Source organism: Notamacropus eugenii, chromosome 1, assembly GCF_028372415.1.
Source record: "Notamacropus eugenii isolate mMacEug1 chromosome 1, mMacEug1.pri_v2, whole genome shotgun sequence".
In the NCBI taxonomy this organism is placed as follows: domain Eukaryota; kingdom Metazoa; phylum Chordata; class Mammalia; order Diprotodontia; family Macropodidae; genus Notamacropus; species Notamacropus eugenii.
This window is the reverse complement of record NC_092872.1, coordinates 736,636,849-736,655,579: the sequence shown is the minus strand read 5'-3', so window position 1 is coordinate 736,655,579 and position 18,731 is coordinate 736,636,849. Positions and strand designations below refer to the sequence as shown.

Here is an 18,731-nt window from a genome sequence, read left to right as displayed (position 1 = left end):
TAAAGGCTCAGAATTATGTTCCCCTGCGTACCCATTCCCCTTGATGCATTCTTTGGGCCACAGAGAATCATAAGTCCCTATCTAAAACATTCTGAAAGGATAAGATCTTCACTGGTGGAATGAAGAATCCTGGCACAACTGTGGATGTTTACGAATATTGAACTTTTAGGAAAATTATGTTTCTAATCTTGTTCAACATGTTACGAATGTTATCACCATTTGTAGGTGGCTTAGACATCTCCTGGTCTTACAGATTCTCAGAGTTTCAGACTGGATGAGACTTCAGGGCATTGTTCATCTAGGCTTTATTCAAGTTTAGTACAATGAGAGGAAAACCATTCCCCTCTTCTGTCAATACATTCTATATGTTAATAGCTCATGACTAGTAGCAATAATAACTAATAAACATTTCCCAGAATGCTTACTGTGTGCTAGGGGGCAGCTAGGTGGTGCAGTGGATAGGGCACCAGTGCAGGAGTCAGGAGCATCTGGGTTCAAATCTCACCTCAGACACCTGACACTCACTAGCTGTGTGACCTTGGGCAAGTCACTTAACCCCAATTGCCTCAGCCTGGGTCATCTCCAGTCCTCCTGATGAATATCTGGTCACTGGATTCAGATGGCTCTGGAGGAGAAATGAGGCTGGTGACCTGCACAGCCCTCCCTCACTCAAGTGCAAGTCATGTCATTATTTCTCTGATGGCACAGTCTTCTTTGGCAACGAAGGACGAACACACACTGCAGTAGAAGGAAAGCTCCATGAGAATGGGGACTATATTTTTTTCTTTTGTCTTTGTGTTACAAGAGTCTAGCAATGCTTTATTGACCCTTGGTAAATGTTTATTAGATTGGGTTGGATCAGATTGGAATATAAGTAAATGTTGTCTAATAGTTAAATTAAAAATAGCAGTAAGTATAAGACATATTTAATACACACACACACACACACACACACACACATACACGATGTTTTCCATAGAAAAAAGCATAAAGCATTTAGTAGATTGCAAGTTTAATGGGGGAGGCTTTAGGCCCCACGTCCTGTGTCCCAAGCACTGCTGAGAAGAGAACTGAGGTCTCCTATGTATATATCACAGCTTCCTCCTTCTATTCCTACCCAGACCTTGGTTGGTTCTGCTGAGACCCTATTCTCCTCTCATTGTCACCAATGGTGTCTGTTATGAGGTCAAAATTTTCCCTGCCTAGAAGGTATGAAAGGAAGTGAAGCAGAGTCTGTGGTAAGGGCAGAGCCCCTCAGAGCACAGTCATCCCTAAGCATTGTCTCAGAGGCCCAGAGATGGACTGGCTCAATGCCAGCCACCAAGCTGCCTTTCCTAAATGTTTGTTGAACCCAAAAATTTTTACGTCTGAAGGGATAACCAAGGAGACTTCATTGTGGAAGAGAGGAATAGGGAGGAGATTCCATTCTCACTTTCCTCGCACTGCCTTCAGGGAGCCACTGGTTTAATGTGAAGACAGAACCCCAGTCCTCAGAGAGCCCCTGAATATATGGGGCAGATTTTGAATCTACCAGCCTGAAAGCATGCAGTTAACTATAATAATAGTGAATACTATTACCCTTTAAGGGCGGCAAAGGACTTAATATACGATTATCCCATTTGACCCTCACAACAGTGTGGGAGGTAGGCATTTCTACTATCCTTGTTTTTCAGCTAAGGAATCTGAGACTGAGAGAGATGAAATACCTTTGCCAGGGTGACCCCACTAGTGAAAGTCTAAGGAAGAATTGACAGAGAGGTCACCTTGCCTTTGCTGACATTCTTGACAACACTTCACACTGCCTTTCAAGGCTGATTAGCTGTATCTCCTCTCCATGTGGCCTGCAGACACTAGGATTCTATTCCAGGATTAGGGTGCTGAATCTCAGCTGGTGCTTCCCACTGTTTGTAGACTCATCATCTCGGTGTCTAGCTCCCTCCATTGTGTCTGTGGGGTGTGCCACCCTGGCTCATCCCTGACTCTGAGTCTGTGCATCACCAGCATATAATATATCACTTATCACATAGTACATGCTTATTAAATTCTTGTTGATTGAGTGAACATATACAGTGTAAAGTCTGTTGGGTCATTAGAGATGGCTTATGGTCATGCAGTCAAAAAGTCACCTACCATTCTAAAGTCCAAGGCAGAACTAATTATTTTTCTCCCTGAACTCTCCCCTTTTCCCACTCTCATTATTGTTGCTGAAGGCACTTCTATCCTCCAAGTCCCCCAGGGTGGTAGCCTCAGGGTCATCCTTGACTCCTCCTGGGCATTCACCCCACATCTCTAATCTTTTATCAATACTGGCCATTTCTATCTTCTCTACATCTTATATGAGTCCTCTTCTTTCCCCCCATATACCCACAACCCTTAAACAATCTCTTACCACTTTTCACCTAGATCACAGTAGCTTTCTCATTGACCTCCATGCCTCAGGTCTACATTTCATCCTTCACACAAGTTCTACCCACTCAATTCTGAGTAACTAGGGTTGAGTAGTGATGACCACTTGTCCGTGTGTTATATTTGGAATTCTTCTTCAAGTTTGGCTTGGTGTAGGTGGCAACTGAGGCTCCTTCTAAATCTGAAAGTCTATAATTCTCTAACAGGAGGAGTGAGCCTGGGGAGTCCTATTTACAGCAGAATGGTACACCTCTGGAGGGTTTGGTGTCCCAGGATATTACTAGATTGTTTCCCCTATGCGTCTATACTTGTGATCCTTCATTTTTTGTAAGTCCCTAGGAAAGCCTCCTGAGCCCGTACATGATCAGTGTTTCCCGAGTTCTTCATCAGAAGACATTAGCCTACGAGAGAGAGAATGACTCTGGCAAGCCTAGTTAGAGTGAAGGTTTTAACAGAGCCTTTGAAGCCCTTCACTATATATTATCTGGGACGTGCCTTTGTCAGACAGAGGTCTCAGGACTTTTCATTAAGAGATCAGTGTAAGCAGACTTTATGTGCTAAAGAAATTGCCCTGGGTTAATTCTTTGGACTTTATAGGTATTATCACAGTTTACTATGGAGTTATTTTAACCATTTTAAAAATTATGAATCATTTCTTTTCTTATAGCTCCTTCAGGGCAAAGGTTGACCAGATCTTCTCCTCTTGTATCCCTCACAGTAGCTAGCTTGGACCTTGGTGAACAGTGGGTCCTCAAGATATATTGGATTAACATGTGATCACAATACTCAGAGAGATCTGGTGATGTACACCAAAAGTTAGAGCCCATGGAATTTGTTCTTATACTTCTCTACACTGAAATGTTCTCTTCATGTCATAAATCATGTCACAATTTGAGGAGAGTGATGGATGCTTCATTCAAAGTGGGGAAAGAGAGAGAGAGAGAGAGATGGTTGGTAAGAGAAGAAGGAATTAGATCAGACTAAGCTTTCCTTCTACTCCTTTGTGTTCCCCCTGGTAGGACACATAGAAAAGTCCCTATGATTACCAAAGAAAAGACTTTATTCCTTCAGTATTTTTCTCAAGGACTTAAACTCAGAAGCCATTCTCCTGACATTTGAGGTCATTTCCACTTCCCACTTCTTGGCCTTTGTAGTCCCTGGAATCCTGGTCATCTCCCCAGGAGAGATGGCCCCAGAGCTATTCACAATGTTCGAGAGTCAACCAGTGCCTACTGTTATCACCATGAGTGAACAAAGTCCTATGGCGAGGAGGTGTCTGGGAGAGAATCTGACCACTGAGTAAAGTTCAGTGTGGGATTAAGGAACTTCATGGAGGAGGAAGAAAATCCATGGAGCAAACCTTCCCAGTTTCCCCACCTTCTTTCCAGCCCTATAGGTGGCGTGGAGTGTCTGTACAGCTGTTTCCAGCACCTAGTACATGATCTGTTGGCCCATCTCTAGAGCTGCAATTTCCCATGGTGTTTGGTTCCAGTACCACCTTCTACATTAGGCCTTTCTTGTTTCCTTCCCTCTCTCCCATATTGTCCCCCTTCCAAAAAACTCCACCCAGTTTGTGGTTTAGATAAAGCCAGTACAATTTAGTAATAATAGCTAGCATTTTTATAGAGCCTACTATGTGCCAGGTACCATACTAAGTAGTTTACAAATATCTCATTTGATTCTCATAACCTTGGGAAGGTTTGTTATTATCCTCATTTTGCAGTTGAGGAAACTGAGGCAAGCAGAGGTTAAGTGATTTACCTAGGGTCACATAGTTAGTAAGTGTCCCAAACCAGATTTGACCTTAGGTATTCCTGAATGCTGACCTAGTCCTGTACTCACTGGGCCACCTAGCTCAAGTCAGAGGTTTTTTGTTGTTGTTTAGTTGTGTTTGTATCTTTGTGAATTCATATGGGATTTTGTTATCAAAGATATGAGAATGTTTTGCCATTTCCTTCTCCAGCTCATTTTAGAGATGAGAAAATTGAGACAAACAGGGCAAAGTGACTTGTCCAGGGTCACACAGCTAGTAAGTGTCTGAAATCAGATTTTAACTTGGTCTTTTTGCCTCTAGTCCCAGCCCTCTAACCACTGTACTATTTAGTTGCTCTTAAGCCAGAGACTCTGAGTTCAAATCCCACATCTGTATGACATGGGCAAGTTATTCAAGCTCCCTGCACCTCAGTTTCCTCATCTGTAAAACAAGGGGGTTGGAAGATTTCTCTCCATATGCATATACGTACGTGTGTGTGTGTGTGTGTGTGTGTGTTTGTGTACATAATCACTCACAAACTAATAGTAGGGGAATGTGAGTTGTCCCTCCAGTTCCTTGGTTGAATGGAAGTCAAACTCATTGGTCCATCGCATGAAGACTCTATTATTCCCCTCTTTTGGAAACTGGGGCAACATTTCACCCATCTTCAGTACTACAGAACTTGATATTCAAAGATAACTGTAAGTGCTTACCAATAGAGTCTGTCATATCTTTCTGTACTAGAAGACGATGTCCATCTGGGCCAGGCGACTTGAATTCATCAATTTCCTCCTCTACCTTTGCTGTAATACTTCAAGGAAAACAGTTCTTCAGTTTGTGGTGGGCAATTGCAGACACCAGCCCAGGGCTTCTGATTCACCCTACTTTTGTCTGAGAGAGAGAGAGGGAGGGAGGGAGGGAGGGAGGGAGGTAAGGAGGGAGGGAAGGAGGGAGGGAAGGAGGGAGGGAGAGAGAGAGAGACAAAGACAGAGAGAGACAGAGATAGAGACAGAGAGAGACAGAGAGACAGAGACAGAGGGAGACAGAGAGAGACAGAGAGACAGAGACAGAGAGACAGAGACAGAGAATTTGTCTCAGCCTCCAGAGTTACTATGTGCAGCTGCTGCTTACCATCCCTCCAGCTCAGCTGCCCTGTTTTCCTTCATGTGGTGATAACATTGCTAGCATGGCATGATGTCTTAGAATGCAGTCATAGAAAGGCAGCTAAAGAGTCTGAGATTGCTAGGAAGCATCTGACTGAAGCCCAAGAGACAGTTCCTTTAGACAGCATGGTTCAACCAGTTTGCATACGTACTTACACACACAGACACACACACAATATATATATATATATGTATATATATAATATAAATATATATACACTATACATATTCATATATGCATACATGTATATAAACATGTAGGAATATATAAATATGTTACCCAAATATGAATATGTATATCTATATGTATTTATCTACCAAATTATGTATCTATTCATCTACCTGCTTACTTTTCTATCTATTTATCTATCCATCAATCATCTATTATCTATGTATCCATCTATTTATCTATCAATCACCTATCATCTATGTGTTTATCCATCTATTTACCTTATGATCTATTTATTCATCCACCTTCCTCTCTTTTCATCCATATCTACTCTCTATCTATTCATGCATTTATTGATCCATCTATATCCATCCAAATAGATCTGTCATCTACCTACCTGTCCTTTCACCCATCCATATATCTATTATCTATCCATCATCTATCATTTCTCTATCTACCTTCCTTCCTATATGGGTCTATTTATCCATCTATTCATCCATCCATCTTTCTTTCTCTGTGTGTCTATCTACCTTCCTGTCCATCTATCTTTCTATTCATCCCTCTATCATTTCTCTAGTAACATGTAGGTAAGGTGGAATTGCATTCTGTACCTATCAGTCCATAGAGAGAGAGGTTGTGAGAATAGTCAGAGACATCACTCATTTAGATTGTCAGATGAAAAGAGAACATGCTCTGGTGACAGAGGATCTAGATTCAAATCACACTTGTAATGCTTACTAAGTGGAAGTGGGGAAGGAATTTTATCTCTTTGTACCACAGTTTCCTTATTTGTAAAATGAACTGGTTCATTTCAATTCAGCTAACATTTAATTTTTTACTAGTTTATTTTTAGTTTTCAACATTCACTTCCACAAGATTTTGAGTTCCAAATTTTCTTCCCATCTCTGCTCTCTGCCCATCCTAACAGATCGTGTATTCTGATTTCCCCTTTCCCCAATCTGCCCACCCTTCTATCACACTTCTCCCTTCTTTCATCCCCTTCCCCTTATTTTCTTGTAGGGCAAGATAGATTTCTATACCCTATTGCCAATATGTCTTATTTCCCAGTTGCATGTAAAAAAACAATTTTTAACATACGTTTTTAAATCTTTCAGTTCCGACTTCTCCACCCATCCACACTGAGAAGGCATGCAATTTGATATATGCTATATTTGTGTGTGTTTGTGTAGTCATGCAAAACACTTCCATAACAGTTATAATGTGAAAAACTAACTATATTGTCCTCCATCTGATCCTGCTCCCCATTTATTATGTTCTCTCTTTTGATCCTGTCCCTTCTCAAAAGAATTTATTTCCAATTACCCCATCCTCCCATTTACCCTCCCTTCTATCATCCTCCTCACCCCCTTCTTGTCCCCTTCATCCTACTTTTCTGTAGTATATGATAGATTTTCATACCAAATTGAGTGAATATGGTATTCCCTCCTTAAGCCAAATGCCTTGAGAATAAGGTTCACTCTTTCCTTCTCACCTCCCCCTTCTTCCTCTCCATTAAAAAAGCTTTGCTTGCCTCTTTTATATGAAAGATAATTATATTTCTGTTCTCCCCTTCTATTTCTCCCGTTCTCCTTCTCCTAATATATTTCTCTCTCATCCCTTAATTTTATTTTTTTAGAAATCATCCTTACCCATTCAACTCACCCTGTGTCCTCTGTCTATATAATCCCTCGAACTACCATAATACTGAGAAAAGTCTCAAGAGTTCAAATATTATCTTTCCATGTAGGAATATAAGCAGATCAACTTTAATAAATGCCTTATAATTTCTCTTTCCTGTTTACTTTTGAATCTTCTCTTGATTCTTGTGTTTGAAAGTCAAATTTTCTATTCAACTCTGGTATTTTCATCAAGAATGCTTAAAGTTCTCTATTTCATTGAATGACCATTTCCTCCCCTGTAGTATTATGCTCAGTTTTCCTGGATAGCAGATTCTTGGTTTTAATCCTAGCTCCTTTGACCTATGGATTATCATATTCCAAGTCCTCTGATCCATTAATGTAGAAGCTGCTAGATATAATGTTACCCTGGTTGTATTTCTACAATACTCAAATTGTTTCTTTCCAGCTGCTTGCAATATTTTCTCTTTGACCTGGGAGTTCTGGAATTTGGCTACAATATTCCTAGTAGTTTTCTTTTGGGGCTGTCTCTCAGGAGGTGAACAATGGATTCTTTCAATATCTGTTTTACCCTCTGTTTCTAGAATATCAGGGCAATTTTCTTTGATAATTTCATGAAGGATGATGTCTAGGCTCTTGTTTTCATCATGACTTTCAGATACTCCAATAATTTTTAAGTTGTCTCTCCTAGATCCATTTTCCACGACAGTTGTTTTTACAATGAGATATTTCACATTGTCTACTATTTTTTCATTCTTTTGGTTTTGTTTTAGAAATTCGTGAGTTTTAATAAAGTCATTAGCTTCCATCTGATTGTTAAGGAATTATTTTTTTCAGTGAGCTTTTGGACTTCCCTTTCTATCTGACCAGTTCTACTTTTTAAAGCATTCTTCTCCTCATTGGCTTTTTGGCATCTTGACATTTGAATTAGTCTGTTTTTAAGGTGTTATTTTCTTCAGTACTTTTTTATCTCCTTTAGCAAGTTTTTGATTCATTTTTCATGATTTTCTTGCATCCCTCATCTCTTTTCCCAGTTTTCCCCCTACTTCTCTCAAAATCCTTTTTGAGTTCTTCCATAACCTGAGACCAATTAATATTTTTCTTGGAAGCTTTGTATTTAGGAGCTTTGACTTTGTTGTCTTCTGCTGGTACATTTTGGTCTTTCTTTTCACCAAAGTCAGATTCTATAGTTTAATTATTTTTTTTGGACTTTGCTCATTTCCCAACCATTTACTTGACTTTTGAGCTCTTTGTCAAGGTAGTTCTTTGCATCCTTCCAAAATCTGTGGGTAGGTCCCATCTGTGCTGGCATGGCCTACGCTGGAGTGCACTTTAATTCCAGCAGGCATAATGGACACTTCCTGTTGACCTTACACACTGTCTTGGCCTGGACATTTGCTTCACATCATCATTCTGTGGGTTCTGCAGCTCCAGAATTTGTTTAGAGACATTTTCACAGGTATTTGACTGGGCTCAGTGGGGAGAGCTCTAGAAAGTCTCTGCTTCTACTCTGCCACTTTCAATTACCATTAATTAAGTGTCTACTATGTGTCAGGCACTATGCTAAGAGCTGAGGATACACAAAGAGGCAAAAGACAGTTCTTGCCCTCAAGGAACTTAAAATGAAATGAGTAGGCAACATGCAGACAAGTATATGCAACAAGCTGCATATAAGATAAGTAGTATATAATTTTGGAAAAAGGACTAGAATCAAGAGGTCTTGAATAAGGCTTTCTATAGAAGATGGAATTTTAGTTGGGACTTAAAGGAAGGCAAGGAAGTCAGTGGATGTAGTGGAGGAAAGGGAGTGTTCCAGGGACTAAATGACCTCGAGAGTCCCTTTAAGCTCTGTATCTTGGGTCCTCAGATTAGTTCCTTAGTGTGCAGCTGGAACAGAGAACAAGAATAACTTAATTAGCCAGCTGAGCATCAGGTATCATGGGACCCAAGCAGGTGTGGGCTGGCTAATGTTTAACCATTGACTCTCTAAAAAAGAACGAAATGAAAGCAGATCATACTTTTAAGTTTAATCTGAATTATTACCATTTTCATCTTCATTTTCATAAGTGTAGGCAATCAGCAAAAGGATAAATCAAACCATGATTTGTAGCAATTATTGAAGTGTAATTCTCACACTGAAAATGTAACAATCAGACAGCTTGATCTGATTCCAGGAATGTAAAAGAGAGGACTTCTGGACTTGCTAGTTTTCAAAAGTCTTTTTGAAGTGTTCACAGCACATTGTAGACCACAATGTACAATCCCACCTTAAAGCTGCCTCTTATAGAAAAGAAATTCTCAGCATGATGTTTTCAAGCAGATACTTGGTTCACCTTAGCAAAGACTGTTTCATTTCACAGGATGCTTGCTTCTCCCAGTGACCTGAAAAAGTCAGACCACCTCCTGTCACTTGGCTAAGCAACAAAAATATGAAATCCATCATGTTCCCCCCTCCAGCCCTAGTGCACAGGTCCCAACTCTCTACTTAAAGTCCTACAGCACAAAAGCACAGGGAAGAATAGCTACTCAGTCCAGGACACAGAAAACTGGAATCCCATGACCAGGCCCCACGCCTTCTAGTCTGTCCAATTCACAATCACTCTGGAAAAATGTGACATGGAGGAGGAAGGGAAGTGGAAGCACAAACAAGCATTTGAGAGTAAAATAATAGGTTTGACAGGTTTCACAGTGGGTGAAGCCAGATGCTCAAAGAAGGGAGCATGTGTTCCAAGGCATTATCTGAGTCCAACCAGTGAGGGTCAGAGGAGGAGGAATGGAGTCCAGGTAGGTGGTGACTCTCTGTTGAGGGAAGCTAAGGCAGCTGTATATTGACAGGGCAGAAATAATAGAGAGGGCTCAGATCTTCAATTCAATTTAATGAAAATTTATAAAGAAGGAGCTTGGAGCTTTGCGAATTTGGGAGCAATGCGGGATTCTGAAGGAGGAATCTTGTAGGTTTCAAGAAGAGGGGAAGTTCAGGCTTCATAAAAAATATGGAGAATTGGGGAGATTGCAGAGGAAGGAGCTTATGGTTATGGGTCATGAGGAGTGAGAGAGTTCAGATTCTCTCAGGCTGAGAGAGGAGGAGTTATGAGGATTGTGAGAGAGTATGGGGGAAAGAGGATGAGTTCACATCTCTGCCTCTGTCATTATTGGCTTTCTGAATAAAAACCTATTAGTTCTGGAGAAAGCTATAGGTTATGGAATTCCCCTCCCTCCCTGTCCCAAGTCCTGCACATTTCCCCGGTTCTCAATACTCAGTTATTTATAAGCTTCAGCAACAGATTGAAAGAGGAAAGGGCTGACAGCCTTTGGGCAAGAACTTTATGCCCCTTGATTATCTATGTAGACTCAGGCCAGATTCTATCCACCTCCCAATTCTGAAGTCTTGAGATAGAGTGCTGAGATGCTGGCTCAGGTCAGCTCTCTGCCTAGGGCTTTCCATAGAACTAATCCAAAATGATTTAACTTGGACAGAAAGGATCTCAGAGATCATCTGTCGAACCCCCTTATTTTACAGGTGAGGAGACTGGACACAAGGAGCATAAATGCCCAAGAACGTAGGCTCACAGGAGACAGACACTTGGGTACAAGATAGGATTGTCCTAATTCTCCCCAAGAAAAACCTCAGCCTCAGGCACATACACTCCAATGCCAGGTGATGCTGTAATAAATGAATAAATGAATGAATGAATGGAAAAAATCCTTTTAAAATGAGTATTATGGTTCAGGCATTACTTATCACTGGGGATACAATACCAAAAGAATATAATCTCTTTCCCTCAAAGACTTTATGTTTCAGTGGGAAAAAACAACACACATAGGAGAATGGTGGCAAGGAAAGACTTTGATATAGGGAGTCTTAGGGATAGGGATAGGAGTCATAGGACAACCGATCAACAGGAATGATAACAGACATTTATTAAGTACCTACTATGTGCCAGGCACTATGTTAAGTACTGAGGATACAAATATGAAAAAGAAAGGCAATCTATTCCCTCAAGGGGTTTACAACCTAATGGGGGAAGACAATACACTAAAGGTAACTGAAAGGTGGGAAATGAGAAGGGGGCACCAGGCATGGGGGCATCACAGAATCCAGTTCAAAGGAATGTAGCTGGTGGAACATGAAAACATGAGTGACCTGTGAGCCTTTTTTTTTATTAAATTAATTTATTTTTAGTTTTCAACATTTACTTCCACAAAATTTTGACTTCCAAATTTTCTCCTCATCTTTCTCCTGTGCCCACACCAAGAAATTGTGCATTCCCCTTACCCCAGTCTTCACTCCCTTCTATCACACCTCTCCCTTCTCTCATCTTCTTTCCCTCTATTTTCTTGTAGAGCAATATAGATTTCTGTACCCCATTGACTATATGTCTTATTACCCAGCTGCATGAAAAAACAATTTTTGTACCACTTTCAGCATTTATTTTTATTTTTTATTTAATTAATTAACTTTTAGTTTTCAACAGACACTTCCGCCAGATATTGAGTTCCAAGTTTTCTCCCCATCTTTCCCTTCTGCCAACCCCAAGACAATATGCATTCTGATTACCACTTTCCTCAATCTGCCCTCCCTTCTATCACACCCCTCCCTTCTCTTATCCCCAGCCCTCTATTTCTTGTAGGGAAAGATAGATTTCTATACTCCATTGCCTGGATATCTTATTCTCCAGTTGCATGTAAAAACAATTTTTAACATTCGTTTTTAAAACTTTGAGTTACAACTTGTCTCCCTTTCTCCCTCCCCACCCATCCCAACTGAGAAGGCAAGCAATTCAATATAGGTTATACATGTGCAGTTATGCAAAATACCTCCACAATGGTCATGATGTGAACAACTAATGATATTGCCCTCCATCCTATCCTGCATGCCATCTTTTCTATTTTCTCTTTTGACCCTATCTCTCCTTAAAAATGTTCACTTCTAATTACCTCTTCCTGCCATTTGCCCTCCCTTCTATCATCCCTCTCCAATCCCTGCTTATCCCCTATCCTATACTTTCCTGTAGTGTAAGATAAATTTTCATACCAAATTGAGTGTGCATGTTATTCCCTCCTTAAGCCAAATGTGATGAGAGTAAGGTCCACTCTTTCCCTCTTTTCTCCCTTCTCTTCCTCTCCATTGACAAAGCTTTTTCTTGCCTCTTTCATGTGAGATAATTTGCCCCATTCTATTTCTCCCTTTCTCCTCCCAAAATATTCCTCTCTTACCCTTTAATTTTACTCTTTTAGATATGATCCCTACCTATTCAAGTCACACTGTGCCTCCTGTCTATATGTATATAATCCCTCCAACTATTCTAATACTGCGAAAAGTCTCAAGAGTGACAAATATCATCTTTCCATATAGGAAGGTAAGCAGTTCAATTTTTAAAAATCCCTTATGATTTCTTTTTCCTGTTTACCTTTGAATTTTCTCTTGATTCTTGTGTTTGAAAGTCAAATTTTGTATTCAGCTCTGGTCTTTTCATCAAGAATGCTTGAAAGTCCTCTATTTCATTGAATGGCCATTTCTTTCACCTTAAGTATTATACTTAGTTTTGCTGGTTAGGCAATTTTTGATTTTAATCCTAGCTCCTTTGACCTCTATAATATCATATTCAAGCCATCTCATCCCTTAATGTAGAAGCTGCTAGATCTTATGTTATCCTGACTGTATTTCCACAATACAAGAATTTTTCCTTTCCAACTCCTTGCAATATTTTCTCCTTGACCTGGGAGCTCTGGAATTTGATTACAATATTCCTAGGAGTTTTCCTTTTGTGCCCTCTTTCAGGAGGTGACTGGTGGATTTTTCAATATCTATTCTGCCCTCTGGTTCTAGAATATGAGGGCAGTTTTCCTTGACAATTTCTTGAAAGATGATGTCTAGACTCTCTTTTTGATCATTCTTTTGGCTTCATTTTATAATTTCTTGATTTTTTCACAGTTGTTAACTTCCACCTGCTCCATTCTAATCTTGAAGGAATTATTTTCTTCAGTGAGCTTTTCGACCTCCCTTTCCATCTGGCCACTTCTGCATTTTAAGGCATTCTTCTCGTTGGTTTTTTTGGATCTCTTTCGCCATTCAGGTTAGTGTATTTTTAAGGTGTTATTTTCTTCAGCATTTTTGGGTACCCTTTAGCAAACAGTTGACTCATTTTTCATGATTTTCTTGCACCACCCTTATTTTTCTTTCCAATTTTTGCTCTACTTCTCTCACTTGATTTGGATGTAGAAGAGTTGGCTTTGTTGTCTTCTTCTGTTTGTATATTTTCATCAAACTCAGATTCTACAGTCTGATTCTTTTTATGGTTATTGCTCATTTCCCCAGTCATTTACTTGACTTTTGAACTCTTTGTCAGGATAGTTCTCTGCATCTAGTGGGGCTGAAGGGTTATCCTATAAGGCACTCAATCACCTCAAAATCTGTGGGCCTCTTAGAGCTCAAGAAACAGCCATTGACTCTGTCCTTGCTGTGGCTGCCAGGGGCTTCTCCACTCCTCTCAACTTCACTGGGCATGGGGCTGGGCCACTCTACTCTCACACAGGTCTGACAGGTTTTTTCCACTGACCTTCCAATTTGTCCTTGACTTTTTGCATTTTTGAAATCTGTAAACTACCACAGGTGTCAGAGATTTGGTACCCCCAAGACCTGCTCAGATCCTGTCTGCTCTAGATTGAGACCCAAGGTTTTAAAGATGGAGGAATCTTTCTCTCTGGCTTCAAGTGTCTCATACTCCAGAGAAGGGGCTGAGTCATAGGTAAAAAGAACTGGGATACAAATTAGATTATGATATACTCACAGGACATTCTGAGGAAGCTAGAGGAGGGAGAGGCCCCTCTCAGGTGAGGGATCAAGCTACAGACCAGTGTTAGACAACCCACTGAGCCTTCTGCCTCTAGTTTCTTTCAGCTCCTTGAAGGTGCTTTCAACCGGAGGCTGAGTTAAGAATTTATTTAAGGGTGATAGAAGGAAGATCTTCAACATTTAGGATGAAGTGGGGGATAGAGGAGCATAAAGGATTATTGAGTCCCTCTGGAAAGTGGAGAAATCTATCACCTTAGTCCCTGACAAAATAAAATGGGCTAGATTTACTGTGCTTGGCCTCAGAGGGTAGAAGCAGAAACAATAGGAGGATGTAGTAAAGAAGCCACATATTTAGTTTTGATGTCAGGAAAAAAATTCTTAATGATTACGGTTTTAGAAAGTTGTTCCTCCGAAGGAAGACTCTGTTTAGGGAACTAGTGGTAGAAGATTTACCAGAGGACATGATCAGGAGTCACACAGGATGAATAGGAATGGATGCTTTCTAATCTGCTCCATGGGAGGAATTACTCACATGGATGAGATCACATAGCCATCCACACAGCAAAGTAGTCATTGTTTCAAAACTGTGGCTATTGTCTCCGTAAGTAAGACACATGCCTCTTAAGGATATGGACTGAACAGGTCTCTCACTTCTCTTGTATCCCTCACAACTTTAGCTTAGAGGCTGAACACAATTAGTCTGAGACAAATGATTATTTCTCTCATGTTAATAAATAATTATTCTATTGAGACCAAAGGTTTTTCTCCTCTTCTACTTCCTCATCCAAAAATCAATTAGTGTGGAAAATCTTTCTAAAAGACTTACCCAACCAGGATGGCTGAGAACTAATCAAAGATAATAGAAGAAATTCTAAGTTTATGTTAATGGATACATTTCTGCTCATTATGTTTGCTCAGACAGGTCTGGGAAAATGTGAATCCTTCCTTTTGTCAGAAGGGTGATAGGGAAATTGACAAGTCTCTTTTTACCAAGATTTGGGTGATTCAAGTCACATACCCCAAGATCCTAATTGTACTATAACCCAACCTCTCATTGCAATATTCATTCTGTCATTAATTGTTAAACAACCAGAGTTGATTGCACCCTCAGGAACACCTACTCTTCCAACGGCATATAAACTGCCAGGAGGGGGTCAATAGTCAAAGAGAGGCAACTACGTATCAGCAACTGTCTTAAGCACTGGTGGCACATATATAAGCAAAAAGAAGTATTCTCTGTCATCATGGATTGTATCGCACTGTAATGTGGAAAGATAACATGAAAGGAGCTGAAAAGGGTGCAGGGATGGGACCATGGGTGGGGAGGACCTGGCTTACTTCTTTCCCCTGAATAACGATTCTGGGAAGATCTCACCAAGTGGAAAAGGGGAAGCATACGTTCAACACATTTTTCTCTGATATTATAGTCCTCAGCCTCTGGCAGCTGTGGTGACATATATCTGATATCGACCCAGTGTGTCTGGAACAAACTTCAGTAGGCAAACACTAAATCAGTTCACTCTTGAGAAATTGCAGAGCTCGTTGACCCAAACTTCTCCTTGAAAAAAAAGCTTCTCCTCTTTTGGCACCAATACTATTGTAGTGATGTTATGTGGTCTTGAACCATGGAATAGAGTATCTGAAGTACTGATGACATCACCAATGATCAGTGGAGCAGTGCATGGTAGATGTGACCCACCTGACCTGCATTGCAAATGAAGACTTGAGCTGAAGTGGTATAAAAGTCATCATAGACATATTTGACCAGAAAATAGTGATCCAGTGATTTAGAGAGAGCAGGGTATAGCCAGTGGACAGTTCAAATCCTCTACTTTGATTCACGGAAGGTCACAAGACCCTATGGAATCCTCTCCCCAAATCTATTGTATTATGTCATTGGTTGACAGAATCTGACCTATCTTAATCATAGCTGTACTGAAACTTCACATTAGTCTGGCATATAAGTTAGGATAATACTTTGACAAAGGAAAGTTACCTCCATGTATTCATCTCTTTAGGCTTCCTTTCCCTGAACAATCCAGTGAGAGGTTTGGATCCCTTCCAGACATAAATCTATGATGATGTAATTCTTGAATGAATTGTTCTTTTTTGATATTCTCCTTTTCACTCTATACCACAGCCTGTGACTTGACTGTCCCCCCAGACAACACCCTGACATTTGATTTTTTTCATTTCCCTTAGTGAGATCACTAGGCATAATACTATTCAGTTATGGAGAATTCCCAAGTATTGGGGTTCTCTTTGGTGGAGTAGGTGGAAAAAACTAAAGTGACCACAGAGACCAAGAAAGTAAGGCATTCAAGGAAAGAGAAAACTTTACTGAATCATTGATTTGATGAGTTGGAAAGAACCTCAGAGGCTATCTAGTCTACCTGAACAAGACAGCCTCCCAGAATACTGTTGGCACATGGTTATTTAGCCTTTGCTTAAAGACCTGCAGTGATGGGTAGGGGGGCCAACTGGTGCTGACTAAATAAGGTGCTGATTTCACTAAATAAGAATTATAACTGTGAGAATTCCACCTCAAATTTTGCTTTACCCTGGAAAATGGTTTAAGAGGAAAAGTAAAGAGAGAGTTTTGCTCCAGAGAGTAGTATTGTGTAATGAAAACAGCCCTGGATCTGCAATCAAAGGGCTTGAGTTCAAATCCTGACTTTCCCATTGACTATCAGGAAACTTTGAAAAAGGTTTCCTCAAATGTAAAATGGGAGAGTTGCAGTAAAGAACTAATTGCTCCCTTCTTTCTCCAAATCTATGATCCACTATAAATTCTAGACAGTAAGAGTACACAAGGCATTTCATCAGAGGAATTAACCTTCAGTGTAGTTCCATAAAGGGACAGCTAGGATCAATGCTTGAGAATTACAGGGATTTCCCTTCAGTGTAAGGGGGAAAGGTTATTAAAAACTACAGTAATCCTTCAATGGAATGGGATATCCCCCAAGACAGAGAGTATCAGACCATATCATTAGATATCTTCAAGCTGAGGTTGGGTGAGTACTCACTGAGGATGGTGTAGAAGTGATTCTTGGTCAAGGTTAGGTTGAATTGGTTCACCACAGAAGTCTTGTTTCCTGCTAAGTTTCTCTGCGTTCAGGAGAAATGTGAATAAGTAAGCCTTGGTTGTTATAAAAGAAAAAACATCCACCCCTACAGTGTCCCCATAAATGAACCCATGCTTCCATAGTGAAAGTCCTCTAGGATGGGTCTTTGTGTCTATCATGAGATCTAGCACTTTCTAAGTTCAAATAAGTTACAAATTATATATGCATCCATGGTTCTGTGGCACCACAGCTCCTCCCCATACTTCCCAGCAACACCTGATGGTGACTCTGTTCTACAGTTTCCTGTTCTCAGCACAGATTCCATTTCATTTCTACTTTAAGCATTACCAGAAATGCTCAGCTTCTGCCTAGCAGCAGATGGCACAGTTAGCAATGATAGGAGGGCTAGTCTTGGGCAGGACCAATCCAAAATAGGTTGGGGATGAGGGGTGGGGAGCCAATGTTTATATAGAGGTTTTATTTCTCTTTTGGATGCTACTGGAGTAGCATCTGTAGCTACAGCACTCTGTAGAGTTTGGAGAGTGGAGCCTCTTCCAACTAGAGTGCAGTTGCAGAGGCCAGGCAATCACCAGTGGAAAGGAATGGCCAGTCAAAGAGGAAGGAAGAGGAGAAAGAGGCATCTCTTCTCATCCTTGCTGCTCATTCTGGGGCTACTTTCTCTAACAGGGATCCAGGCAGGTGAGTCTAGAGGAGTAAGTGGAAGGAAGAATGGAAGGCATTGTTGCCTTGATCTGATGGGAATCTCCCTGAGTTCCTGCGCTAGTGGAAGAGTCCTGATATTGACAGAAGACACTCAAGTAGTCACACTAATATTGGTATTATAACTAGAAGCATAAAGGCAGGGGATGATTCTGATGGGATACTTTCCTTCTACCCAACCAAATTGTGGTTCAGGGAAATCTTCCAGGAAAAAGTGAGATTTGACCTAAGAGACTGAATATGATTCTACTTTATGTCTAAGTATGAACCAAAAGGATTTAGGGATAAGTTGGGACATAGGCTGCAACAACAATGTAAATAAGACAAGGATGGGAGTTAACAGCCCTTATTTAAGGCATTAGAATCTCAAGGACTCAAAAAGTCAGTTCTAAGTCATTATGTAGTCAATAGAGTGAGAATGAAATTCCCAGTCTGACAAATAAGGAAGGTGGAATGAAGAAGGAAAAAAATGAGGGTATTTAAAAAGAGTGAGGAGGAGAAATAGGAGAAGGTAGGAGTCATATCTCATAGGTGGGGATATACTTCACTGGATGTCTACTTGGAGTTCTATAGAAAGTAATTTTATTTGATCCCTTTTTGAACCAAAGGCATCTTCAGTGTTCATACAGCACCTACTCCCCCTGGCTGTGGGAAAGGTTCAAAGGACACGATCCCAGTGGAGCATTCTCCATTCTCTAAAGCTCCATAGACATGTCAGTGACTGTTGTTATTATTGTTCAAGATACGTGATTTCATTGCTCTAGAACGCCAGAGGAGGAATCTCCCACTGTCAATTCAGGTCAGCACCTGTTCTGAAACCGAGTTTCAAGAAGTTGTTGCCTTGGCCACTGAAAAGTCAAATGACTTAAACAGTGGCACAAAGTCCTTCAGTGTCAGAGACAGAACGTGAACCCTGATCATCCTGACTCTAAGTTGGACTCTGCAATGTAATATATTTCCTCTGTTAGTATTATTATGACTGCTGCCACTTCTGCTCCTCCTCATACTATCACCAACAAAAT

General features: G+C 40.5%; 1 protein-coding gene across 1 annotated transcript in view; it reads left to right on the top strand.

The window, feature by feature from the left end:
- The first annotated feature begins 2,766 nt into the window (after nt 1-2,766).
- LOC140520426 (zinc-alpha-2-glycoprotein-like) overlaps nt 2,767-18,731 on the top strand; it is a 36,149-nt gene continuing 20,184 nt past the window's right edge. Inside the window, exons 1-3 of the mRNA XM_072634361.1 lie at nt 2,767-2,830; nt 3,561-3,705; nt 17,552-17,688. Of these exons, the coding sequence (XP_072490462.1) occupies nt 2,767-2,830; nt 3,561-3,705; nt 17,552-17,688 (346 nt within the window). The remainder of the gene's footprint in view (nt 2,831-3,560; nt 3,706-17,551; nt 17,689-18,731) is intronic.